The 25,854-nt window shown below is 39.5% G+C and overlaps 1 protein-coding gene across 2 annotated transcripts in view; it reads left to right on the top strand.

The window, feature by feature from the left end:
* Positions 1-24,584, top strand: part of paxip1 (PAX interacting (with transcription-activation domain) protein 1) — a 31,373-nt gene extending 6,789 nt beyond the window's left edge. The window contains exons 3-23 of one of the 2 annotated variants that reach the window (XM_054768755.1): positions 222-265; positions 465-528; positions 874-984; positions 2,733-2,808; positions 3,142-3,657; positions 7,727-7,842; positions 7,961-8,747; positions 9,302-9,396; positions 12,332-12,427; positions 15,746-15,883; positions 16,622-16,743; positions 17,900-18,084; positions 20,945-20,988; positions 21,099-21,166; positions 21,253-21,355; positions 21,777-21,945; positions 22,025-22,125; positions 23,288-23,422; positions 23,544-23,619; positions 23,696-23,760; positions 24,295-24,584. In XM_054768755.1, coding sequence (XP_054624730.1) covers positions 222-265; positions 465-528; positions 874-984; positions 2,733-2,808; positions 3,142-3,657; positions 7,727-7,842; positions 7,961-8,747; positions 9,302-9,396; positions 12,332-12,427; positions 15,746-15,883; positions 16,622-16,743; positions 17,900-18,084; positions 20,945-20,988; positions 21,099-21,166; positions 21,253-21,355; positions 21,777-21,945; positions 22,025-22,125; positions 23,288-23,422; positions 23,544-23,619; positions 23,696-23,760; positions 24,295-24,306 — 3,123 coding nt within the window. In that variant the 3' untranslated portion in view covers positions 24,307-24,584. Of the gene's footprint in view, positions 1-221; positions 266-464; positions 529-858; positions 985-2,732; positions 2,809-3,141; positions 3,658-7,726; positions 7,843-7,960; positions 8,748-9,301; positions 9,397-12,331; positions 12,428-15,745; positions 15,884-16,621; positions 16,744-17,899; positions 18,085-20,944; positions 20,989-21,098; positions 21,167-21,252; positions 21,356-21,776; positions 21,946-22,024; positions 22,126-23,287; positions 23,423-23,543; positions 23,620-23,695; positions 23,761-24,294 lie in introns of both variants that reach the window. The other variant, XM_054768754.1, reaches the window with a different exon arrangement.
* The last annotated feature ends 1,270 nt before the right edge of the window (positions 24,585-25,854 follow it).

Below are 25,854 nucleotides of genomic sequence, written 5' to 3'. Positions count from 1 at the left end.
TGTATTTATTTGTGATTTATTACTGTATTTTGTGAACTTCATGTGTTCAGCATACACTATGAGTGCCTTAGGAGTTAATTTAGGCGTAAGATCCGACTTACACCAAAACTGGACTTACATCACAGTCTAGGAACGGAACTTGTACGTACCCAGAGGACCGCCTGTACAGGCATGGATGCAGTGCATTTGATTAACTCAGAAGCATCACTCCTGTTTTCCAGCCATCCTGGGTGATCCTCTCGGTCCGATGTGGAGACCTGCTGCCGTATCCTTCTAAGCCTCTTTGCTGCTGAACAGGTTCCAGCTTCTCTATCACCCCAAAAGAGAATAAGTCTCAAAATTGATGAATGGATGTGGTCAGAACATTTCCACAGTTGTTTGGCTTCAGCAGCATTTTTTTATGAAGCAGATGAAAGTTTTGAAAATGTTACTAGAGATTGTTTCCATAACCAGTAAGCCCACAGGGTCACCGGCTTCTCTCCTGAATCTGGACAGATCTTCTTTGGAGTGACCGCCTGTCTTCCTCGGGTGAGTAAATGTATGATTCCTGAAATGTTAGGAGGCCCTTAGGTCAGGCATGGGTAAACTACAGCCCGACATTTGGGCTGTTTCTTATGGATTGGTTTCGTGTTTTGCTGTGTTGGTTGTTTTTTGTTTGATTGCCAACAGCATTCAGTCATGCAAAACAATTAGCTCACACAAACATTCTTTTCATCTACTTCTGGCCCCAAGGCCGGACAAATTTTAGAGCCCATTGTGGCCCGCCAGTCAAAAGTTTGCCCACTAGTAGAAATTGCCCACTAGTAGAAATTTTTGTTAAAATAACATGTACAAACACTGTTATTGATCTTACTATAGTTGCTTTATCCACAGCTTCCAGAGGATCTCAATGCATTGTGGGCGTACATAACCTTTTATGGTGGGGAATGTCAGCTGAACCTCAACAAAAAAGTGACACACTTGGTGGTGAAGGAACCAAAGGGGGTAAGTGGAAGCTCTGTCTACAATTTTGACCATGATTGCTTACTGGTTTTTCGCAGATCAAATACTTATTTCACTCCATTTAATACAAATTAATGCATAATCTTATAAATTAACCTATTGCCTATTGGGCTTGATACACGGAACCAAACATGCACACAGGCGTAGCCAACAGTATTGCAATAGCTCCTCCACACTCCACAAAGTCAAAGTAAGGACATGTCATTTAATGAATGTGATAAAATCTTAAAATGTCTGAACTCCAATAATCTGAAGTTCAGGCCTTAAAATTTCTAAAATTCTTTTAAAATTTCATAAAATGTCTTAAATACGATTTTGAAAGTCTATCTTAAAGGGATAGTTCAGACTTTTTTCTTTTTACATGAAGTCGTAGGACATCTCCATCAGCAGTGTTGTCCATTGTCACCCGTGCATTCTTATGTATGTGACAAAGACGATCGCATCCACTTCTGCGACGGAGCGTGGCGGCCATCTTGTTTACTTACTTGTTTACTGTTTATTTTTCAACTTTGCTTAAATATGTTCTATATTGTTTGTAATTATGTTATGTTCTACGTTGTTAATTTTTTTGAAGGCGAACGTTAGATTAGTAAGAATTGCAATTTTTGTATGTCTCAAACCACCCTTTTGGTCGGCGCTCGTTAGAAGGGGGCGTTTCCCAAGTGGTTGTAAACAAACGCTAGCTAGTTGGCATGACTAGTACATTTTCCATCAAAATACTAGTCATGCCAAAACGTTGTTGCCGCTTGCTGTTCAGTGTCCAGTGATACTGTAAGTTTGTTTTGCTTTTATCGGTGGGACGATATTATCGGACATCCCCAATAAATATAGTAAACGATTACACATTTAGATATTTATAAATATATTTTCTATGTTTATAGTAGGAAGTAGATCTTTGGGATTTGGTCATTTTAAAAGTAGCTTGCAGGGTGAAAAAGTGTGAGCACCCCTGAACTAGGGTATCCACGAGGTCTTAAAAAGTCTGAAATCCAATAATTTGAATTTAAGGCCTTAAAATGAAAACAATTTTCTTGAAGTCTCAAATGTCTTAAGTACGATTTCATAAGGTCTTAAAAATGAATTAAATAGGGTACTGGCGGGGTCTTAAAAAGTCTAAAATCCAATAATTTACATTTTAATTTTAATTTTAAAGTCTTTTTAAGATGTCATAAAATGACTTAAAAATGTATTAACTCAGGTGTCTATGGGTTCATAAAAAGTCTAAAATCCAGTAATTTGAATTTAATGCTTAAAAATTTTAACATTTTCTTAAAATTTCTTTAAATTATCCAAATATGATATTGAAAGAGCTTAAAATTGTACTAACATTACTTTTATTTAAAACAATACATGAACTTCAGTCTGGCTTGTAAATGTTTAGATTTTTGAGGATGCAATACCATAGCCACGAAATGGAACTAAAGCACCTGTGTAGCCCAGTCAGAATGACTCGAGCACAACCAGCCAGTGTGCTGTGCAGAAAAGTCTCTTTGTCATTGTTGTAGAACACTGAAAAGCAGTTGATCATTGTTCTGCAACAAAGGCAATAAAGTATTTTTACATTGTGCACCATCTCCTGAAGTCAGACTATTTTAGGAATTTTTTCATCTTGGCTTTGCCAATCTTTGGAAAGATTGAACGAATGAATTTTAATTCGACCAAGCTGAACCTTGATGATCCTTCACAGACATTTGTCTGTCTACTGATTGTATTTGTAATTTTCATTCAAGGCCAAGTTTGAATGTGCCCTGAAACACCACGGCATCAAGATCGTCACCCCAGACTGGATCATGGATTCTGTTAAAGGTAGCCTTCAAGTCTCACTTATGAATATTGCACGTTCTGGCATTTGGGTTAGAATTATTGTGAAAAGCTACTTTTTAACAGGCAGCAATTTGTGAAGCAGAGAACTCTCATCTATTTAGTTTGTGGCGTAACTTTGGGGTCAATACTGGGTCATCTGGAAGATCACGAGATGTCAGCTCGCTAACATTCACATGCAATTTCTACACAAATTGCCTTAAATAAATAAGATTACAGTTGATTGCACACTGCCCAGTAATATTGGAACAGTGAGTCTAATTCCTTTGTTTTTGCTATAGACTGAAAACATTTGGGTTTTACAAAATTCCCTTACAGCTCAAAGCCGGAGCGATGAGGCACTGTATCACCCTCGGCTGACCTATGTTGAGCCAGAGGAAGAAGAGGAGAGTGAGGCAGATTCGTATGACCAGCGTTCACATTCCGATGGAAGCTACAGCCCACGGCGCTCCAGGATGTCTAGCGGTGGCTCGTCTGACGAGTCCAGTCCTCACAGGCGACCAGGCCCCAAAAAACTCAACTCCATCTCCCCATCGTCTCCACGGAAACCTGAATGTCGCAGTGAGCGGATGTTTGATGACTCTGATGATGACTTGCCTGCAGAGAAGGAGGGTACCAACCTCAACTGGACACCGGCGGAGGTGGTTGCTCCAACGCCCCCATTTTCGACAGGCACGGCCAGGAGGCGAAGTGGACCACCAGGCAGCAAGGACCCGGTGTCCTCTACTGGTGGTGGGCTGATCAACCTGTGTGCCACTGTTCCTTCAGTACCTGGAAGTGGAGCCATCCCAGCAGATGTTCGCAATGCTACTGCCATCAATCAAAACACACAAGGTCAGTTTCTGTATAATGCAATGTTACAGAGAAGATTTTTTTTACACTTAAAAAAAATTCACGTAATCTTTTAACAGTTTGAATAGGTAAGGGTGTTGGTACTTTATGGTATTGTATGGTACATGTATTCGTGATCTGATGTTTTGATATGGAACATGCGGTTCAGTATAGAGGCATAACGAGTCCCCACATTAAGTAAGGGACAGGAAGTGTTTATGGCACCCGCGTCTACTCTGAAAACAAATACAGTGCAATACATGCCTTTGACTGACGATATGGCCAAGGAGAAGCCCAGAGCTTGAAAAACCACTTGGCCTTCCCACTTAAATATTTAAATCAACACAGAGAAGTGGATTAGATGAAATCAGTGTGCCGCAATTGTTCAGTAGAGATGAGGAACAGGACTGCAAGCTGGCAGTATTAATAATATACTTCAAACAAATAAGAAACTTTACTTTACTAAACTCATCATTCACACTCTTCTAGCTCTTACTGTTGCACTTGTTTGCATTCTTGCACTTTACTAAAAATAACTTAGATTATTTTTTTTTCAATTGCATTTGTATTTTATTTGACAATTTTATATATTGGAAATAAATGATAGAATAAATAAATAAAAGCTAGCCGTTTACACAAATGCCAAGCAGTTTTTTTTTTGTTTTGTTCTATATATTTTCTTTTTCAAAGATAAAAGAAGATTATTCTGCAACAATTAATCAGTGAATTCATGATTAATCGATTATCCAATTAATTGACAACTATTTTGGTTTTTGATTAATAATTTTTGATTTATGTAAATATCCTGATTGTAGTCTCTGACATGTGAAAATGTGAATATTTTTTCATTTCTGTAGCCACCCGTGAAATCAGACCTACCTGTATTGTGTTTCAGGCAAAACAGGACATTCACACACATCAGCTCTGATGTTGGAAAACAGTGATGGGCATTTTTCCCCCTTTTCTGGTGTGTTGTGGACCAAAAAACTAACTGTGTTTTCCTCATATTGATTTGGTCCGTCTTGGCCAGGGGTGACCACACTTTTTCAGCCTTTTTTCCGACTTAAAAAAAAAAAAAATAAATAAAATATATATATATATATATATATATATATATATATATATATATATATATAATGCAAAAGTAAAAAATAACAAATTCAGGTGTCTCTACTTTTGTTCCAAATTAGGCTACCTCACATATACCTCAACTACCCCTCTACTAATATGACCAAGTCCAAACAATCTACCCCCTACCATAAATATAGAAAACTTGTTTATTTATAAATAGAATGAATTTTTATGTACATTGTACATGTATAATTGGACATTGTACAATACATTTTGATGTACCTTGCAGTATTGCATGAACCCATATTGCACAATACAACTCTTGACATTTTTTGCCATTACTTTATTTTTACTTTGTTTAATTTAATCTTTATTTAAACAGGTAAATTCAGTTGAGATTAATAACCTCTTTTTCAAGGGAGATATGGCCAATATAGGCAACTTAAACCTAGGTCACTACCGGTGGTATGTACTCCTACAGCCAGTCTACGTGCAAAAAACGCATGGGGGGTGCGCATGTGACTTGCTGATTTTGGAGCCGTAGACTGGCTGCAGAGTGGCCACAGAGGTTCTTTTTCAGGTCAAAAACTCTACGGGCGCTTACATTTTTTTCAGGTTCAAATGACTGTTTCTTGTTTCCCTTCAGAGATCCCGTAGCCCGCATGTAACAGTTGCACAATGTTGTGTAAACAAAGATAGCTTCAATATAAACTCACACGAGCCATGCAACAGTATCCATTATTTTTACAGATGTACGTGTATGCCAGATGCATGTCATACTGGCTGCCCAAGCGGCAAACATTGTAGTGAGGATGGATGATAGGCTGACATCTATCAGGGTTTCCGCTACATGTAATTGATCGTGGCGGTGCGCAATTTAAAATAATAAATAAAATAAAGACAATTTAAAATAATATGTTTTATGAATTATATATATGCTATAATAGATACATGTACTGTATATCTTATTACTTTCTCACATATTGACCACAATTAGTTTGAAAACGATTTAAAATATCATTAAACATTTTCACTGCGCTTTATTTTGATAAGCATGCACCGGAATCGCCTGTCTGCCTTGCTGGCACTTGCACATGTGACCAGATACACGACTTGTCTTGTGTTGACTTTCACTTTGTTATCTGGAGAATGAACAGTAGCCTGTAAAATGTGTAGTCAATTGATGACAGCTTGTCACATGCTAAGCCTATCTATGCCAGAGTGTGCGATCGCGAATTGTCAATTTCATTCCACTTTCTGGCATTTTTGTTTACGTGCCTGGCTGGCGGCATCGAGCTAGCTTGGAGCTACAAGTGGCTATTACGTTCATGGAATTACATCAATCATTGATCACCATCACAACTAAGTGTCACATAATCTTGCTCCCTTGTTATCATTATAATACTTTTGGCTTGTCTTTAAAACACTAGTTATGTCGAAGTTGTGCAACAGAAACACATAGTGTGTACAGCTGTAGACAGTAACGCAATCACAGGAGTCTCCAACAGGTAGCTCGTAAGCTGATGTTGAGTGGTTCACCAAAGAATATCTGCTTCACCTCTAAGTATTTTTAGTGTTCTATTCAATCATGACACCTGTATTTAATGACAAATAAGCACACTGAATGGAGCTGTGCTTTGTAAATAAAGTGCAATTTAAATGTTGGCAGTGCTCTCAGCAACTTTGACATGAAATGAACAGTTTTGCAATGTCCGCGGTTTTTCTAGTTGTTGAAGAAAGTTAACTAAATAAGTCTTATAAAATTCGTATTAAAGGATTAGTATTATTTGTCATTGGAAAAAAAATTGCAGACGAAGCAGCTGCACAACACAGCGGCGGCAGTCCGTCCTCCCATGCAGCCCATCACCACCGCTTCAAAAAATCCTAGGTGAAATCCTGTGTCTTTATTAATGCAGTCAACCAACATTACATTCGAGATTCACCAATCGATGTAATGGGCACCCCCTGATCTAGGGCCTTACCGATTACAGTAATCCAAACAACAGGCTTAGGACTAATCGACTTAAGACAGGGGTCTGCAACCCATCCATCTATTTTCTATCTATGCTGGAGCCCATCCCAGCTGGCGAGAGGCGGCGTACACCCTGGACTGGTCGCCAGTACAGGTATATGTAGCAGGGCACATATAGACAAACAACCATTCACATTCATACCTATGGACAGTTCAGAGTCGCCAATTAAACTAACATACATGTTTTTGGAGGAAACCGGAGTACCTGGTGAAAACTCACGTACGCACGGGGAGAACATGCAAATACCACACAGAGATACCCAACGGAGATTCGAACCCAGATCTTCCTGATCCCCTTACTGTGTGGCCAACATCCTAACCACTAGGCCACCGTGCGGCCTGGGTCTGCAACCCGTGGCTCTTTTATCCGTCTACTGTCGCTCTAGCGGGTTGCGTCAGAGTTGAGCGTGTGCTGTGCAAATCTCCACCAAATTGCCATGGGCAATGTTTCTGGTGAGTCAGCTCGGTGAGAGACCATGCTGCTGGTCAACTAGGGTCGGCAGTAGCTCAAGAGGTAGAGCGGTTCAATCCAACTAAGTCAAAGTTAGCTTCCTTTGTTGCTAATGAATGGCAACTAAAGCAACATACAGCATGGTACTGGAAGTGGAATTAATCGATGTGTTACAACAATTTTATTACAAATGTTGATCCAAAAGCGGTGGAGATGGCTTAAGAAACATGACTGGTAGCAACAGGTGTGGCCCGTCACTCCACCCGGAGGAACAAAAAAGCAATGTGACAATACAGTCAAGGAAACTATATATGTAGCTTTACCTTCAAATTTGTGGTCAAATAGGTTTTGTGGCTCTAACTGGGTTTAATTTGGAAACGGGCACAAATGGCTCTTTTGATGCTAATGGTTGCCGACCCATGGACTAAGAAAATAACGTTTAGTTGCAGACCTACATAATATAATGAGTTGACATTGTCTTCAACTGTAACCTATGATGCATTCATTATCCTTTTTAGGAAGTGTATCACTTCCAGATGGTATCCCTGGTTGGAGCCCAGCAGCTAGAACGCTGAGGAACATTACCAACAACTCGGACATGCAGCCGACCAGTCGACCCGCCAATGTAGCACATGTAAGACATTCTCAAAGTTTTTTGGGAAACCTGTTACATGTCTTGAGTTGTACTATTATGGTAAGACTGTTTCTACATACAGTATTTTAGATATTTGTACTTGGTTCCCTTATCACAGATTATCCAGAATTTGAATCAGGGAAAGCCATTAGAGCACCAGACCAGTCAAAGCCATTCCCAGACTCCCAACGCTACCAACGCTCTTCTGTTCAGTCAGTCCAAAATGACTGGGCAGCCCCTCACTGTCCAGCAGCAGCAGCAGTTAATGCAACAGTCACACCAACAACACCATCAACAGTTACCCCAACAACAGCAACACCCCATGATGCAACTCCAGCAGCAACAGCAGCATCAGATGATGCAGATACATCACCAACAGCAACAGCCCCAAGTTGCACAGCAGCAGTTGTTTCCCCAGCAGCAGCATCAGTTCCTTCAACAACAACAACAACAACAACAGCAGCAGCAGCAGCAAATGCACCAACAGCAGATGTTTTCACAGCAACAGCAACATGCCTTCCCTCAGCAGCAGCTGCGCCCTCCGCAGCTCTTGCGGCCCGGTGTCCAGCAGTTGCAGCAACAACAAGCCCTGCAACAGCAGCTGCAGCAATTCCAACAGCAACAACGCATGCAGATATTGCAGCAGCAGCAGCAGCAGCAGCAGCAACAGCAACAACAACAACAAAATCAGCAGCAGTTACACCAACAGCATCTACAGCAACAACACTTCCTGCAACAGCAGCAGCACATCCAGCAGATGCAGCAGCAACAGCAGCTGCAAAACCATCATCAGCAGGCTATGCAGCATCAGAACCAACAGGCCCTGCAGCAACAACAGCAGCAGACTTTGCAGCTGCAGCAGCCTGCTCATGTCTCCCTGTTTGGACACGAGCAAGGAACAGAAAGTGAGTACAAATTGTTGTTGTAGTCGATTAAAGCAGTTGCTCCTCTACAGTTACATTTGCGGTTTGAGGTGTGATCCGTGTGCATGTGCGTTGGGTTTAGAGAAGTGTGGGCGCAGTCCAGCTATCGCTCCTGCCAGCTTTGGCGGGCATTGTATGAGTGCGTGTGTGTGTGGTGGGGGGGGGGTGGACTGACATGCATATATGCAACAAACGAATGGGTACTTAAAAGAAAAATATACAAATTTTGTCAGAAAACAATGCCTTTTTATTTTTACAGGACTGGGTGATTTTAAAATTATACTTTATTAATTAATAGTTACTATTAGTTAATAGTTACCATACTCTTAATGTAGCACTGAAATGAAGCACCGATATCTAGGTAGTTTTTCAGTCTGGTTACTACCATTTACTTGGGCATGGGTGCCATTATGATTCCAAGTTCCAGTATGTAATAAATATAATGGGAGGAGAAACACTGCACACTTCATTTTCATTGGATAGATTTTCACTTCTTTTGCACTGCTCTTTGCACTTTCTGTCCCTGTATGTCGCAGTACCACAGGATGGCTTTTTGCTGGGCTGTGTGTTTGCCATTGCTGACTACCCAGAGCAGATGGCAGACAAACAACTTCTGTCCACATGGAAAAGGGTAAGATTGTTACACCAAAAGAGGCGATACTTGTTTTTTTTAAGAAATAAGGTAATTTGTAGCTTTTATTTAAATCGGGTAGAATAAACTGTTGACACGGATAATACTAAGAACAAGATGAAGCAATTTCAGTTGAAATTGTGTGTGAATGTTGAAGCTAAAATTTAGAATGAATTCACCGGCCAAGGATCGAACCAGCAACCGTCAAGCTGGGACACAACCACTGGACTTGAGACATGCCACCATGCACAGAATAAGTAGAATGTAAAATGAATTTCCACCAGTAGGGGGCGACATTGAAATAGTTCATTCATTTTCAGTGGGTGAAATGTCACAGAAAATATTGAAATATGTGGGGAATTTGTAGAAAAGTCCTGATAGATATCCTACATCCTGTCCTGAATGAGCTGAACTTTTTGATGTTGGAATAGTTTTAAGTGGTTGGGAAATGTGAAATAGTTATCGTACAAAAAAACGGGGAATTTCAAATGTAGGAAAATAAAAATGGAGAATGATTGTTGAAATGTACAGCACAGGCCAAAAGTTTGGACACACCTTCTCATTCAATGAATTTTCTTTATTTTCATGACTAGATTCTCACTGAATGCATCAAAACTATGAATGAACACGTGGAATTATGGACTTAACCAAAAAGGGTGATATAACTGTACCCTCAGTGTTCTCTCAGTGAGCTTAATGAGGTAGTCGCCTGAAATGGTTTTCACTTCACAGGTGTGCCTTGTTTGGGTTACTTAGTGGAATGTCTTGCCTTATTAATGGGGTTGGGACCATGGGGTTGTCTTGTGTGTGTCCAAACTTTGGTAATGGTTTAATTTTATTTGAAGATTCATACAAGTTACAGTGGAATGCATCACATAGTTCAATTTGCAGTTCCACATGTCCAAAAGGAGTAGGAAGAAGCAAAGCTTATTTAATCCTACCCTTCGTCTAGTATAATAGTAAATTAACAATACACTAAGTCCCCAACTTACGAACACCCGACTAGCGAACACTCGCGGATATGAACACAAGCCGACTGGTCTATATTTGATTTTATTTTTCCTTGTAGTCAGTTCAATCAGAATTTATACTGCTACAGTACATGCCTGACCAGTAGAGGGCACCTGGACACTGCTAATGCAGCCTTAGAGCTAATGAGACCAACAGAGGAAGAGTTAGACGCTGGGGAGATACAATGGAAAGCTAAATTGTACAACCCGGACAGAGCGTGTGATTAAAGTTTATGAAGAGTTAATAGGCCTGCTTAATTGTACATCACCCACAGAACACTACCTCTTTTAGAAGAGTCTAACGACGACGACGATTTGTCCTTTTTTTCAATATCTCCTCCTCCAACTCCTCCACAACGACGTATGCTCGGCGACTCCTCTTCAAAGGTAAATAACATTTATCATTACGTATTATATCACTTTTATTATTGTTTTTTTCATTAATTATCCTTGTTTAATATTACTACTGCATCCAAACTCATATTTACATACATACACATATACTGTATATGTATACACGTACATGTAGTACCTACTGTATATCATTGGTAATATTACCTTTTCCCCTACTTAAGAACGATTCAACATAAGAACGGTCTTCTGGAACCAATTGTGTTCATTAGTTGGGGACTTGGTGTAGTCAGTTTAAATAGACATGACTGAACTTGTAATAATAGGAGAGTACTGACAATGAACTCAAGAATGACTAATGAAAGAAAGAGTAATGAGTGTTGTAGTGATTAAGACATTTTGGCATTTTGTACACAGTGGTTCAAAACTCTTCTTCCTTGTAATATCAACTGTTTGTGTTGTTTCTTGAAATCGCTCATCTTGGTGATTTGTTTTGAGTTTCCTACTCAATCCGTTCCATAATTGAATTCCACATACTGAACTGCTGTGGGTTTCTCGCATATAAGTGTTTTAAGTTTAAGTTTAGATATAGAGGATTTGAGGTATGTTTTTGCAGTTGATTTACGAACTCATTACTTTTATATTTATTACCCCATATTGCCACACAATAAGTTAGATATGGTAAAACCAAAGAACAGTAAAGCATATGGAGTTATTTTTGATCAAAACAAAGTTTTCTTTATTCAGTATTGAGGTACCTTAAATTGTATGAGATTTCCAGTTCATGTTTTCATCTATAATGATCCTCAGAAATTAATTTTCATTCACCCTTTTAATATTCAAACCGTTGATTTGTATTTGCGCTTTCATATCCTTTCTGCCCTTACCAAATAGCATTATTTTAGTTTTACTTAAGGATAATTATTTTTTTAATCATTTCCTCTGTGACGATTTTCATTAGCTCGTGTGCTTTCTCCAGAAAAAAAAGCAGTAGTATCATCTGCAAATAATACTAGCTTTAGGTCTTTTGTCACTTTACATATATCATTAATATATAAGTTGAACAGTTTTGGTCTGAGTATTGACCCCTGGGGTACTCCGCAAATAATATTTAAACATGCAGAAGTGTATTTTCCGAGCTTCACATATTGCTTCCTGTTTGCTAGGGAGTTTTTGACCCAATTCAAAACTAACCCTCTGATTCCATACCTTTATAATTTTGTAATTAAAATATTGTTATTAATTGTATCGAAAGCTTTTGTCAGATCCATAAATACTGCAGTGTTGGTAATTTCCTCTGTAATTTCAGTCAGTGCCATGGAGGATGAAATGTTAGCTCTGTATCCGTATTGGCTTTTCGTAATAATTAAAAATAAGTAATTCACTCTTTTGGCATGTACTGTATACATATGTTGAAGGATTACACGAGGACTGAGGGTCGAACCGGTCGAATAAATAGAATACGAACTGGTTTAATGTGTACATAGAAAAAGTTTGAGTTCGGCTCATAAAAAATGGGAGCAAAAACAAAAGTGTCGTATTTATATTTTTGGTGACTTTCATTCTCTGTGCAGGTGATCCAGGCCTGTGGCGGTACTGTTGACTCCTCCCTAACCAGCCGCTGCACACACCTGCTGTGTGAGAGTCAGGTCAGCAACATGTATGTGCAGGTAAGATTGAAGATTCAACATGTTGGTCATGTGCAATCGTAGAAACACAGTGGTACAGTAACACTGAACAATGAAATTCTTACTTTGCCAAGTTCCCTGCCAGTTAAAGAAGATCAAAGAAAAGTTATACATCTATTGAAAGAGGGATTGAGACAATTAAAAGAAGACTAACATGCCGAGATGCCCAAGGCTATTTGAATCAGATGATAAGCACGTGGAGGACTTGTTTTGGAGACAAAAGGCCTGTAGCCTCAAGCAGATAATCGTGGCAAGTCACTGTGACATTAACACACCCCTGATCAAAATTTTATGACCATATGGAAAAATTGCAAGAATTTATATTTTGCACTGTTGGATTTTAAGGAGGTTCTAAGTAGAGCTTCAAAATGCAAAAAGACAAAGTGAGAGTGAGACAATTTTTTTGTGTGTAAGCAATTTAACTGAAATATGCCGTTCATCAGCTGATCAAAAGTTTAAGACCATAGCTCAAAAAACCCCTGAACTACCCCTAAAATAGAAATAAAAATGCTCAACGCAGTAGGTGTGCAATTCTATATATGTACTATATAAAGTATATATGTATATATATATATACATCTATATACTGCCAAAAAACATTAAAGGAACACATCGAAAACACATCATATCTAAACTGGGGGAAAAATGATCTTGAATATCTTTCCTGATAATAAGTGGGTGATGTATTAGTAAGAAAATGATGCCACATAATTTGATAGAAATGAAAATGATCACCCTATAGAGGGGGGAAATCAAAGACACCCCAAAAATGAAAGTGAAAAAATGATGCAGCAGACTGGTCCATTTTGTCAAAATGTCATTGTAGCAACTCAGAATGATTCTCAGTAGTTTGTGTGCCCCCCACGTGCTTGTACGCATGCCTGACAACGTCGGTGCATGCTCCTAATGAGACTACGGATGGTGTCCTGGGGGATCTTCTCCCAGATCTGGACCAGGGCATCAATGAGCTCCTGGACATTCTGAGGAGCAACCTGGCGATGCCGGATGGACCTAAACATAATGTCCCAGAGGTGTTCTACTGGGTTTAGGTCAGGTAAGCGTGGGGGCCAGTCAATGGTATCAATTCCTTCAGTCTCCAGGAACTACCTGCATACACTAGCCACATGAGGTCGGGCATTGTCGTGGACCAGGAGGAAACCAGGTCCCACTGCACCAGCGTAGGTTCTGACAATGGGTCCAAGGATTTCATCCCGATACCTAATAGCAGTCAGGGTGCCATTATATAACCTGTAGAGGTCTGTACGTCCTTCCAGGGATATGCATCCCCAGACCATCACTGACCCACCACCAAACCGGTCATGCTGAATGATGTTGCAGGCAGCATAACGTTCTCCACGGCATCTCCAGACCCTTTCACGTCTGTCGCATGTGCTCAGGTTGAACTTGCTCTCATCAGTGAAGAGCACAGGGCACCAATGGTGTAGTTGCCAATTCTGGTGGTCTATGGCAAATGCCAATCGAGCTCTACGGTGCTAGGCAGTGAGCACAGGGCCCACTACAGGACATCGGGCCCTCAGGCCACCCTCATGGAGCCTGTTTGATTGTTTGGTCAGAAACATTCACACCAGTGGCCTGCTGGAGGTCATTTTGTAGGGCTCTGGCAGTGCTCTTCCTGTTCCTCCTTGCACAAAGGAGCAGATACCGATCCTGCTGAGGGTTGAAGGACCTTCTACGGCCCTGTCCAGCTCTCCTGGAGTAACTACCTGTCTCCTGGAATCTCCACCATGCGTCCAGGTACCACAGTGATGCCCTGTTCCAGCTCTGGGAGGAGATCCCCCAGGACACTACGGACACCATCCGTACTCTCATTAGGAGCATGCACCGACGTTGTCAGGCATGCGTACAAGCACGTGGGGGCCACACAAACTATTGAGAATCATTCTGAGTTGCTACAATGACATTTTGGCAAAATGGACCAGTCTGCTGCATCATTTTTTCACTTTGATTTTTGGGGTGTCTTTGATTTCCCCCCTCTATAGGGTGATCATTTTCATTTCTATCAAATTATGTGGCATCATTTTCTTACTAATACATCACCCACTTATTATCAGGAAAGATATTCAAGATCATTTTTCCCCCAGTTTAGATCTGATGTGTTTTCGAAGTGTTCCTTTAATTTTTTTGAGCAGTGTATATTTTGTATCACTTTTACCGATAAAGACGTTAAACGTTACTCGATTCAGCCTGCCTGTCTGTGACGTCATCGCCACGCGCCAGCAGTCAACAAAACGGAACATGGTGGATGGCAGAGGACAAGCCGGTGTGTGATAAATAATTAAGCCGTCTTTGCGGTCCAGTGGGTGGAAACACTTGAGCTTTTGCAAAGAGGGAGATGTTCTAAATAAATCCAAATGGGTCACCTCCTTGAAAGAAGAAAGCCCGAGATGCACTGTTTGGCGATTCCTTCACCCAAAGAGAAAGAAAATCCACAAGCGAGACAGCCAGAACACACGTGGTAAGATACTGAGCAAAAGATGCGTTGCCTTTGACTGGAAATGCCATGAAGTGGTGGTGATCTCAGGAGAAAGAGCTACCTCTACTTTCAACCCTTCCTAAACGGTACCTGTGTATTCCCAGCGCCAGTGTGCCACGGGAGTGAGTTTTTAGTGCTCCTGGGGCCAGATCATGTTATCTTTTCTTTGATATTTTTGACAAAAAATCTGTAGTCATTGAAGAGTAGTTGGATGGTTACACTTGATCTTTTGTTAAATATTAGTGCACTGCTCTTAGTTTGTTAAAATGAGAGAAGGAGCAGGTTCAGTCACTGCTCATTAAACCTGAAGAGAAGTTGGTTACACTTTATTTTTTTATATTAATGTTGTATTTGTACAATACAACATGCGCACGCAGAAGTTTAGAGGGAAAGTTGCAGCTGCAACATCACGTGAGCGCGTATCTGCTTCCCAGCATGTCTTCCCAGCATTAAATTAGTATAAAATAGTATTATTTGGCATGTATGTTAGTGTGTAAGTGTTTATTTTGGTACCTGCAAAGTCCTTCCTTGATAACCGGCACAGGTCAGGCTCACTGATTGAGTTAGTGGGTAGAATCAGGGCAGCAGAGCTGTCATTTGGAAATTAGACCACGTTAATGTTCGCAATTTATTTTCCATTTTTTTTGTGGAGGCCTAACACAGTTCCAGTTAGTTTTTGCAAAGTCATTCCTATATGATGCGATACAAAGGTGGAAGATGAAAAATGCTTTCTGTGCAGAATGTCAAGCTATTTTTTTCCCTTTGTGACATGCTTGTCATTGTGATGTCGGTGCTTTCCCTCCCAGGCCCTCAGAGAGGGAAAACGCTGCGTCACAGCACACTGGCTCAACACCGTGCTGAAAAGGAAGAGGATGGTACCCCCTCATCGAACGCTACATTTGCCCTTCGCATTTCCTCCTGGAGCCAAACCTTGCTCTCAACATGTAGGTGCAGCAGCTACATATGAAGCTCAGTGATCGATGATGGGAATGTTAATGCAATGCACTGTTTACATTTATCATATTCTTATTCATATGTGCAAATTGTGTAAGGATTCTTCAAAGGAAACTTTATGAAATATAAAGTAGGCAATAATTTGACCCTATAGAAAAGGAATAACATTTTCCTCAACCACAAAAAACATTTTCCTTAACCATAACATACAGTATGTCTTCCCTTCTTTTTATATCAACTCACTGCATCATTTGGGGTGAAACATTTACCACTGCAGTAACTATTCTAGTCTAGACGTTGTCAACCCTCTATGAGAAAATGTGTGTGCTGACATATTTTTGACAGAGGCCTCATTGATGGGAGTTCAAACCAGCCTGCCTGATAGGACAAAGAAGTCAATACACATGGATTTCACAGGCCACAAATTCACAAATTTGTGATTAAAAAAAATATTTTTCTTCGAAAATAGGCATTTTTTCCCAGCAGAAATCTCATGCACCATAAGTGAGTAATTTATAAATATGTGATAATACAGATAAAATGTACAGCATACATGTACCGCTGTTAAAAAAAAAGCCCATAATTTTGACATGTTTGTGTCTTTATGCTTCACTGAAAGAGTACAGGCATAGAAGAGGATTGGATAAGAGATTGTTTTACCATCTGAACCTTTATCTTCAGCTCATGAAGCCCTATTTTGCCCTTTTGTTCACCTTTCCTCCTCTCAGATTGTGTCTGTGACGGGCTTTGTGGATGCTGACAGAGATGACTTGAAGTTGATGGCGTACTTGGCGGGTGCCAGATATACGGGGTATCTGTGCCGCAGCAACACTGTCCTGATCTGCAAAGAGTAAGTGTGAAGACTGCGTAGATCAGTCAAGGTTGAATCAAAGGCAACAAAGTACTTTTATCGATTGAAGGCAAACAAAAGGCTTTGTCTTTATTGTTAGTGAATAAGATTACATTTTAGTTAGTGCTTTAACTCATAAGAAGCCATTTGTGCTGAAAGTAAAATGATGGAGGTTATACCACCATATAAAATACTAATAATTGGTGTGAAAGATGTATGATGTTAAATTGTTCATTCTATGAAGGTTAATTTATTTCTTTATTACCCAGGATTTTAAACTTTTTTTTTGTTTTTTTTTAGAATTTTGCCACCTGGATTTTTAATGCTGAAAATTCCATTGAATGTTTTGAAATTCAGTTTATTAAAATACAGTCTTTAAAAATTGAGTTTGCTAAAATATATATATTTTTAATTCTGTATAAAAATTCAATGCAAAAATAAATGTGATGTTTCAAAACCCACAGATACACTTTCAGTCAACTAAGACTGAAGCAATCGATCGTCTCTTAGAACCAGAAAATCAGGTGCAAAGTGCATCGACGTGACACGGGTCTTACAAAAACTGAAAGTGTATCTGTATGTTTTGAACCATTGAATTCATCTGCACTGAAAACAGACACATTCACATGGGCAATATATTGAGGCCGGCAAAATTATGTATGGCTTGATTGAGGAAAAATTAAGAATTTGAATTGTAATATTTGACACCCATTTCCATTTTTAAATGGTTTTAAAATGAGCTTTCATGTCATCAAAATAAGTGTTGGCTTACCTGAAACATTGCCATTTCGGGAAGTCATATGCTTGGAGTTACATGACTGTCACATGACGACCGCTCCAAAATGTAGCGACTTTGATGAGACTTGATGAGTTCAAGTCAAGCCCAAAGCTGTATAGGACACATTTTGCTTCTATTCCTGCGTCACTAAATATTGTTTCTTGGTGTTTATTGTGGTGATTTCATGTGAAGTAGCATTGATTTGCTGCAGTGTTTCCTCTAGGTTTACTCTTTGGGAACTGTAATGTTCTCTGCTGCATGTGTTGGATTAAAGATTACAGGGAATGGAAAGCTAACTTTACATGTTTGACTTTTCATTTACTGGTGCAGCTGTCATACGGTGTTACTGATGTGCGCGTCTTGTTGATTTCTTTTTAGACCCAGCGGACTGAAGTATGAGAAGGCCAAGGAGTGGAAGATCCCTTGTGTGAATGCTCAGTGGCTGTGTGATATTCTGCTGGGAAACTTTGAAGCTCTGAGACAAATCCTACACAGTCGATACTCCATTTATACGCATTCTGAGCCACTGGTGCCAAACCTCCAGCTGGTCCAGAACCTGCTTGGTATGCTTTGTCTTGACCAACCTGTGTATTTTCACATGATTTCAACTTTCAAGTGTGCGTGTTGGCTTCTCAGCATGCCTTGCGTGTTATACATTAGTATAAAATATAGTTTTGCATGTACAGTATATTAGTGTGTAAATGTTTATTTTTCAATACCCATGTAGTCCTTGTTGTAGTTACATTGTGTGTTAGTTTTGGTTCCACCATTAGTGAAGTAGGGCTTTAGTTTTCTGCCAATAAACGGCCTAATTTTGGCGATTATGGGGCAAGTTGGCTCCATTGCCCTGATTTTACCCACCGACGGGGGGTTGTTGGAGAGCGTGGAACACACAATGTAACTGCATCACCTTGAGGGTATTGAAATCAATACATGCAAAACTGCATGTATATATATGTAATATATATGTATGTATTGCATATACAATTTATACCGGCAAGGCATGCTGGATCACCTTGAGGGTATTGAAATCAATGCCTACATGTTAATATACTGTACATACAAAACTGCATGTATATATATGCAATATATGTGTATATATTGCATATACATGCTATATTATTTTATACAAATTTATACCTTCAAGGCATGCTGGGAAGCCCACACGCACACCTCCCCAACCTGAAGTTACTCAGCATGCCTTGCGAGTTATCAGTGACTATATAAAATAGCATTGTTTTGCATGTATATTAGTGTGTAAGCGTCTATTTTGGTACCCGCGTAGTTTGTGTGGTGCAGTTACATTGTGTTCCACATGTTATTTTTGATTGCACCTTGAGTGACGTAGGTGTTTGGTTTTGTTAATAAACGGCCTAATTATGGGGATTCTGGGATAAATTGGCTCCATTGCCCGCCAATGTGCAACACCACCCGTGAGCCTCACCGGTGGAGCGTGGAACACACCATGTACGGTAACTAAACCACATTGTGGGTATGTGGGGACGCTAATAGCCATGCACTAATGTATACCCACAAGGCATTCTGGGAAGCCCACATGCACACCTCCCCAACAGGAGGATACCCAACATGCCTTGAGAGTTATCAATGAGTATGAAATAACATTGTTTTGCATGTATACAAGTATTAGTGTGTACGCATTTATTTCAGTACTCTCATAGTCCGTGTGGTACAGTTACATTGTGTATTCCATGTGTTCCTTGTGTTATTTTTGGTTGCACCATGAGTGAGGTAGGCGTTTCGATTTCTGCCAATAAACAACCCAGTTATAGGGATTATAGAGCGAGTTGGCTCCGTTGCCCTAATTCTACCCGCCGACAGGTGACGCCACCAGTGAGCGTGTCGCACGCGATTTAACTGCACCCTTTGTGCGGCCGTCGAAATAAACGTTTACACATCAATACACCGCAAAACAATACTGTTATACTAACGTATACCTGCAGGCATGCTGGGAAGCCCACATGCACACTTCCCCAACTTGAAATTACCGAGCATGCCTTACAGGTTATAAATTGGTAGAAAATGGTATTGTTTTGCATGTATTAGTGTGTAAGCGTTTATTTTGATACCTGCGGAGTCTGTGTGGTGCAATTACATTGTGTGTTCCAAATGTGTTTTTTGTTATTTTTGCTTGCACTGTGAGTGAGATAGGTGTTAAATTTGCCTAATTATCGAGATTATAAGGACAGAATGTTGGGATTTCCCACCAGTAAAAATGTTTGGATAAAAAATGTGCAAATCTGAATACTGAATCGTAACTATGCGCAAATCTATTGTACATGAAAACATGTTTGCCTCCTTCCTGATTTTTTTGCATGTTTGTCACACTTAAATGTTTCAGATCATCAAACAAATTTAAATATTAGTCAATGTCAACATAACTGCACACAAAATGCAGTTTTTAAAGGAGAGTTCATTATTAAGGGAGAAAAAAAAATCCAAACCTACATGACCCTGTGTGGAAAAGTGATATTCAACAACCGTAGTAACTGGTTGGGCCACCCTTAGCAGCAACAACTGCAGTCAAGGGTTTGCGATAACTTGCAATGAGTCTCTTACAGCTCTCTGGAGGAATTTTGGCCTAGGGTTTGAGCATGAACTGCCTTTTTAAGGTCATGCCACAGCATCCTCAATAGGATTCAGGTCAGACCAGTCTCCCATTGCTGTTGCTGGTATGATGCTCTTTTCTACTTTTACGCCAGATGTAATGGGACACACACCTTCCACAAAGTTACATTTTTGTCTAGAGTATTTTCCCAAAGGTCTAGGAGATTATTAGATGTTTCCTGGCAAAATTGAGACGAGTCTTATTGTTTAGCAGTGGTTTTTGTCTTGGAACTCTGCCATGCAGGCCGTTTTTGTCCATTGTCTTTCTGATGGTGGAGTCATGAACACTGACCTTAACTGAGGCAAGTGAGGCCTGCAGTTCTTTGGATGTTGTTGTGGGTTTTTTTGTGACCTCGTCGTTGCGCTCTTGGGGTAATTTTGTTTGGCCGGCCACTCCTGGGAAGGTTCCCCACTCTTCCATGTTTTCTCCATTTGTGGATAATGGCTCTCACTGTGGTCCGCTGGAGTCCCAAAGCTTTAGAAATGGCTTTATAACTTTTCTAGACTGAGAGATCTCAGTTAATCTGTTAATTTATGTTTTAACGGGGTGTGATCACTTTTTCCACAGGGCCATGTAGGTTTGGATTGTTTGCTCTCTTAATAATAAAAAGTTTCATTTAAAATCTGCGTTTTGTGTTCAGTTATGTTGTCATTGACTAAGTTTTACAGTTGTTTGATGATCTTAACCATTTAAGTGTGATAAACATGAAAAAAAATAAGAAAACAGAAAGGGGCCAAACACATTTTCACACCACTTTATATAAAGTATTTCTTATAATTTTGCTTGACTTTGCTCAGGTCCTTGGAGAATACCAATCAAAGTATCTCCAGAAGCTTTAGCGGTGAGTGCAGACCCTCCTGTCTGACTTTCTTTTGGCACTTGCAAGAGTATATTTCATTCCAGTCGGATCTCTTAAAGTGGGCATGTCTCTGATGATGTTGTGTGCTTTAGAGCATGCAGTTGCTGCAGAAACAGAAGCTGGCTGACTCCACAAACCAACCGGCCAACAAAAAGGCTCGGTCAGTCCAGCACCTCTCTCTACAGCTGTTTGGCACCGCTGACGTTCTCCAGCTAAATACCTCGTCTGTGGCTTTTGTTTGCACAGAATGGAGGAGATTCAGTCCCCCATTAAGAAGCTTCCACCGGAGTCGACTCCACGAGTTATGTTCACAGGGTTTGAGCCCACACAAGTTCAACAGTACACAAAGGTAAATCACGTTGTTTGGTGCTCAATCAGGTTACCAGGGCTGCATATAGAAAAGTTAAAAGATGGGGGAGGGGGGGCACTTTGATAGATTTTGTACTTTAAAAAATCATCTCAAGTGAAGTCATAATGGTTTTAGTTTTTATCATTATGATTAGACTCCTCATTGTCTAGTTCACAGAGGATTTTATGAATAGAAATGAATAGTAAGATGTTTCATCCAGTAACATAGGTAATATATGCACGTAATACAAGTAAGTCAAAACAAAAGGCAATTCTAGTTTTGGTACATGGTGATGCATATATGCTGTACAATTTACTAATGATTATACCCTGCTTCCGGTTGCTATATAAATAAAATGGATTTGGCACAGATTGGTTTGGAAGTGCGTGTAAAATGATGCAACGATGCTTCCGTCCTTCAGAGACTCCATGCTTTGGGAGGGGAAGTAGCAGACAGCAGCCTGAAGGCGACTCACCTGATGGCGAGTAAAGTCAAGCGCACCGTCAAGTTCCTCACTGCCATGTCTGTGGTCAAACACGTGGTCAGCCCAGAGTGGCTTGAAGAGAGCTGGAGGGGCCAGAAATTTGTTGGTACGTGTGTCACCAGAATAATGTGCTCGTAGCTGGTTAGCACATTGCATTTTGAAGACTGTTTACCTTTATGTTGCAGATGAGCAGAGCCACATTCTAAGGGATGCTGAGGCTGAGGTCCTTTTTGCTTTTAGTCTGGAAGAGTCCCTCAAGAAAGCCCACAGTGCACCACTTTTCAAGGTGAGACTAAAGTTTACTCACTTGATTCATGGGTTTTCATATATTTAATGGGCCATTCCATCAAATCTCTCGCTTAAAATAAAAAAAATTTCCAACTCTAAATCTGACAGTACAGTAATCCCTTGTTTATGGAGGTTAATTGGTTCCAGACCCGACCATGACAGGTGAACTTACCTGTACACTCCTGTTAGCCAATACAGTAGACATATAGACTCACTCGTATTAACAATGGGAGAATTCCTTCCTGAATTCCTGTTATTTTTCTTTAACGTCCTCTTCTGTGCAGCATCGATGTAACATTACTGACACCTAGTGGTGAACTGATCTTTACGCTCTTTTGCTGTGCTTTGGTCCACAACAAGTTGGAAATAATCAGTACAATAAATTAATGTTACACGTAAACGTGTAAATAATTATGAAAACAAAAGCACATAACGTACAGAAATCAATTCATTCGATGCGAGGCTTATTACTGAGCCGAATGGAGATATGAGCACATAAGACATGAGATGAGGCACCAAGCAAAAATGCACAGCAACACAGCTAACATTATGGAAGTTCACCTCTGTGCATTCACGCACAGCATTAACATTGGTGAGCAAGGATGAGGTGAAAGGAAGACTACAAAATACACAGTTGTCTGGGCAGTGTCGGAGAAAGTCATACACATCAGTCTCAATCTGCGTCACACATGGTATGTTCAAGGACCGCGGATCAAAGTGGCGGGAACACCAGAATGCACAACGTCGTCATCAAACTTTCAAACTTAGAAAAACTTTAAAGTATGGTTGGGATAAGGCGTAACACAAGTACAGTGTGTATCAAAAATGGAATATTTCTGAAGGATTTAAATGATTCTATTTAATGGTAAAGTCTAATCTTAGAAAGCAGGGACAGGCAACACATTTTTGTAGTGTTCATGGTAGTTTAAATGAATCTTTTCAATTGTATTGATTAAATATGTAATCAGATCAATGTGCAGGAAACTTTGCTTCATTAAAATATATGTACTTTACCGTTAATTTCATTGTGCATTTGAACATTTTATTTCCTGCAAACGGCATTGATTTGATGGAATGCACTTGTTATGATACGTACCATCCTCCAAGCTGCCAGTTCTTCACTGTGTGATTTTTGCTCTTGGTATTCCCTCTTTCTGTAGGGGAAGTATTTCTACCTGACCCCAGGAATGTGCCCCAGCCTCAGCACCATGAAGTCTATCGTGGAAAGTGCGGGAGGGAAGCTGCTGGCCAAACAGCCCTCATACCGAAAAATCATGGAACATAAACAGAACAAGGTGAGTATAGGAGAATGGTTTTGGTTTTGGACCTGCTAATCAATCTGTGACGACTCCGTTAGCATGCTGTTGCTGTTAGCATCGAATGATGTTGACAAAAGTAAATGTTGTTTTGCTGCAGAACCTCCCAGAGATCATCTTGATTTCCTGTGACAACGATCTCCATCTTTGCAGAGAGTACTTCCTTAAAAACATCGGTAAGGTCCAGGTAGCAGGGATTTTGTTCACTAAGCTGTGAGGATGTCTTGACTTTGTGATGTATCTGCTGTCCAGATGTCCACAACGCTGAGTTCATTCTGACAGGAGTTCTCACCCAGAAACTTGACTACGAATCATATCCTTTTTAAGCCAATGCACCTGAAGTACTCACTCTATTTTCTGGAGTATAAGTCGCACCTTTTTTATAGTTTGGCTGGTCCTGTGACTTACAGTCAGGTGCAATTTATATTTCAAAATATATACAGTAATCCTCGTTTATCGCGGTTAATTGGTTCCAGATGCGACCGCGACAAGTGGCTACTTCTGCTAAGTAGGATTCAATATTAATAAATTACATATTTTCACAATTATGACATATAAAAACCCGTTGACAACTTTCTAAATATGGTTAACATTATTAGAGCCCTCTAGACGTGAAATAACACCCCTATAGTCACCTTTATACTCCTCTTACCCAATAAAAGAGACATAATCAGAGAAAATAAGACGTATTAGACATAAAAAAGATAAGACTTACACGTTAGCAGTTCTTGTTTTTTTTCCAGTTTGGAGATATTGTAGCTGCTGTGTCAGGCACTAACAGACTACGTATGATTTTTATTCATTTGTGAATACTAAAATGAAAAATTAGTTTCCTTGACAATCTCACATATAAATTCACTTGATGAGCTGAAGAAGAAGAAGATGAGGAGGAGGAGGTGAAGAAGAACAATCTGTGTACAGTCGAACCCCACTGACGTCTATCTTTTTACTTTTGTGAATAGAAATCCAGTCTTTTGTAGTTTTTTTTTTAAATGTTCCAGAATAAATAAATGGATGTTATTTTTGTGAAATGAATGTTCACACGATGGACTATTTTAATCTTGTTGCTGTTAATGTGTACAGGCTTCATCTTAAACATGCTGCTTTTTTGGAATAAATATTGTACATTATTTGTCAGTCACGTCGTGATGCTTTTGACTTTCTTCCAACATCACAGATTTGTTTTATTTCTAAAGAGAGTTGGATATTTGTAAAAATAGTAACACTAAACTGCCTGTAGGAATCATTTCAGACTTGAATTCATGGGAAAACTGCTGCCTGTTAAACTTTTCAATTTGGCCCACAGATGATTTTATTAAAACCCTTTAACACCAAAGCTGTCCAGGCGCAGGATTTGCAATGCTATTGCCATTTTAAAAATTCCAACAGTTTCTTAAAGTAGAGGTTCTGTGCTTTCCAGTGATGTACGTGTCATTATGGTAATCCAAGGGACTTTGTCTCAGCAGCTCTGAGAAAACCAGGCTTTGATACAAAGCAGGGTGAGGCTTTGTTTACAAAGGAGAGTGAGCCTGTGTGGCGACAAAGCAAACATTTGGGTGTATTTTACTGTTGGTTTTGGCGTTTTGCTGTGTTTGAATGTTTTCATGTCATTATGGGGAGTTGTGTGTAGAATTTTTAAAAAGAGAAAAATAATTTATTCAATTCTGGAATAAGGCTGTAACATAACAAAATGTGGGAAAAAGTGAAGCACCGGGAATAATTTGTGGATAATACAATAAAAATGTAAATAAAAAAACATGTACATTTAAGAAGTAAGTATGTTAATAAATAAATAAATAAATGTTAATAAATAAATAAATAAATAAATATGTTAATATATATATATATATATATATATATATATATATATATATATATAAACAAAACAACTATCAAAAATAGTGCATTAGTGGCGGTAATTAATTTATTTCATTAATTATGTTACATACAGAGACATACAGTACATACAGACCTGATCAAAACCTTAAGGCCAGTTGAAAAATTGCTAGAATTTGCATTTTGCACATTTGGATCTTAATGAGGTTTTAAGTAGAGCTACAATATGCAAAAACAAGAAGGGGGAGTGAGACCAAAAAACATTTGGAACTTGTAATTTAAACATAAAAAACACAACTGAAATAGGTTGTTTATCACCTGATCAAATGTTTAAGACCACAAGCTGTAAAAGCTAAAATATGCTCAAAATTTTCATTTCATTTTCACATTCCCTCCTGACGGCTGAAGCTAAGAAGCTTTCTCTTTTTGAACGTGGTGGGATTGCTGAGCTGCATAAGCAAGGCCTCTCGCAGCGTGCCATTGCTGCTGAGGTTGGGGGGCAGTAAATCAGTCATTCTACATTTTAAGAAAGATCCTGAGCATTATGGAACAAAAAAGTCAAGTGGTAGACCCAA

The sequence above is a fragment of the Dunckerocampus dactyliophorus genome, chromosome 2 (assembly GCF_027744805.1).
Source record: "Dunckerocampus dactyliophorus isolate RoL2022-P2 chromosome 2, RoL_Ddac_1.1, whole genome shotgun sequence".
NCBI classification, from domain to species: Eukaryota; Metazoa; Chordata; class Actinopteri; order Syngnathiformes; family Syngnathidae; genus Dunckerocampus; species Dunckerocampus dactyliophorus.
This window is presented reverse-complemented; position numbering and strand designations above follow the sequence as displayed.